Below are 2,102 nucleotides of genomic sequence, written 5' to 3' on the forward strand. Positions count from 1 at the left end.
AATGGGTAGTTTCTCTAGACGCCTGTAACACTCCAATTTAACTTAGATCATATTTACTAAATGTATTATAATGTACAGTTGTAAATAGCAATAAATAAATATTAAATAAAATAAATGGTAAAAGTCAAAAGAACGAACACACAAGCATGTCGCTGCCCCGGTTCAACAGTGTAACATCTCAAAAATGGTTATGCTGAGACATGCATGTAATCTTTGCAATAAGGGAAAGATCTATCCAGTTCAAAACTGCAATATCTCGTAATATTTTTTTACTTAGATTTTATGATATGTGTTTTACTTTTTGTATCTTACCCTTGTTGCTAAGATTACATGGATATTTCAAATTAACAATGTTTTGAAAATGTTACACTGTTGACCTGGGAAATTAATATGGACACTACCGAGTTTGTTGCTTCCTTTGTTTACCTAGCATAGATCCGCAGTAAGTAGCAAAGGTGTAGATTAGTTTGGTTATTGATTGTTACAATCATTATTCAGCTGTGAATTATTCAAGTTTTCACTATAAACATTTATAAAGTTTAGGAATTATTTAATTTTTCATCTAAAATGTCCGAAGGTAGTTGTACGTCCTGTAAGCAAGTATACAACTATCCTCCGGAGGAGGAAATTGAAAGTGAACACATTGAAGAAGAATCGCTTTCCGAGGAATCTAAACATGAAAGCTCGCAAGATTCGATTTCGGGGGATAGCTCGGAACTTTCGGGATATTCAAATTTTTCTGAAATGTCCTCCTTAAGCGAAGATCTCGTCTATGACGGAGAAAATTTAGTCCCTGAACTAAGTGATTTCTTCATCAAAGATGATACTGCCGAAGAATTCCATTTCGACGAACTACTTTTTGTGATGAATCGTACTTCATTAAAGAAAATCGGAAGTATGAAGATTATTGTGGAGCATTTAAAAAGTGGCGACTATTTTGTCTTGTCGCATTATTTCTTCTCCAGAAGGACTAAGATATTCGAAGTGTACAATTATGGGTACGTAAGAAGAAACTTCAATTCGACAAATGAAATGAGATATGAAGTTGAGATAGATGTCATGCGCCGAAAGAGAACAGTACACAGCTTGTACGTGAGACCGATCGAAGAGAACTTCGTCCTGACTGAACAATACAGGTACGATACAACTCACTATGTCAAGAACAAGACCGAGTTCAGCTTCGAGGACTTTCTCAACGTGACTACAGAGTCTGCGAATATATTGATAATGCGACAGCTAGCTAAGAAAGACTTTACTGGATACAAGTTTGTCAAGAATATAATAACGAACAGGGAAGTATGCGAGACGCAGTTCAAGTGCTATCCTTTCGAGTGGTGCAGGGTCAACAATAAGAAAACGGAGTTAAAAAGGATCAGGAAAAGAGTTATCCTGCCGACCAATGAGATGCAAGAGAGCAACGCTTACCTCACGAGGAACGGGCAGCTGGCTCTTGTGGCCTGGTGCGGGGATGAACATTACGTCGTTATAGATCCCAAAGCTGTCATCACCCCGGGATACCATCCCAAAGACCCCTACTATCTGAGGCCTCTAATGATGAGGTACCTCAGTACACCTGTCGTGAAGAGGATGATAGAAATGGATACGAATCGCCAGATTTTAAAATCGAAAAATTATATCGCAGATCATCCTGAAGTAATGGCGATCATATCCTATATTGTCAAGCAGATCTTGGTCACCAAACCGCATAAGGTAATACTCTTTGTCAAGCGGTGTATACTGCCGTACTTATAAACCATAAATTGTAATACGAACAAATTAAAAATCGGAGGGAAAAGAAGCAATTACTGGAATATAAAAAGATTACTGTATCTCTATGTTTATTGATTTTAATAAAATAAAGTATACAATGTGTCCTGTAAATTATGGAGAATATTTCAAGAGGTACTAGAGAGTAAAGTGTAAAAATCAACAAAAAAGTTTTCATCAAGGTGGTTGTATATAATTAACTAGCTATGACTCCAATTGAAAATGAGTGGTACGCAACATAAGAAGGCCTCAACACTGAGTGTCCCATGGGTTAGGTAGCTGTCTAGGAGAGGAATTGACAGGATAAGTTTTACGGGAACAAGCCGTATATCCTC

At 37.1% G+C, this 2,102-nt stretch overlaps 1 protein-coding gene across 1 annotated transcript; it reads left to right on the top strand.

The window, feature by feature from the left end:
• The first annotated feature begins 463 nt into the window (after positions 1-463).
• On the top strand, positions 464-2,076 carry LOC112211553 (uncharacterized). Its single transcript, XM_024363475.2, has one exon. It carries the CDS (start codon positions 568-570, stop codon positions 1,750-1,752), a length of 1,185 nt encoding a protein of 394 aa, XP_024219243.1. The 5' UTR covers positions 464-567; the 3' UTR covers positions 1,753-2,076.
• The last annotated feature ends 26 nt before the right edge of the window (positions 2,077-2,102 follow it).

Source organism: Halyomorpha halys, unplaced genomic scaffold (genome assembly GCF_000696795.3).
Source record: "Halyomorpha halys isolate HHAL.00 unplaced genomic scaffold, Hhal_1.1 Scaffold1825.1, whole genome shotgun sequence".
Classification (NCBI taxonomy): domain Eukaryota; kingdom Metazoa; phylum Arthropoda; class Insecta; order Hemiptera; family Pentatomidae; genus Halyomorpha; species Halyomorpha halys.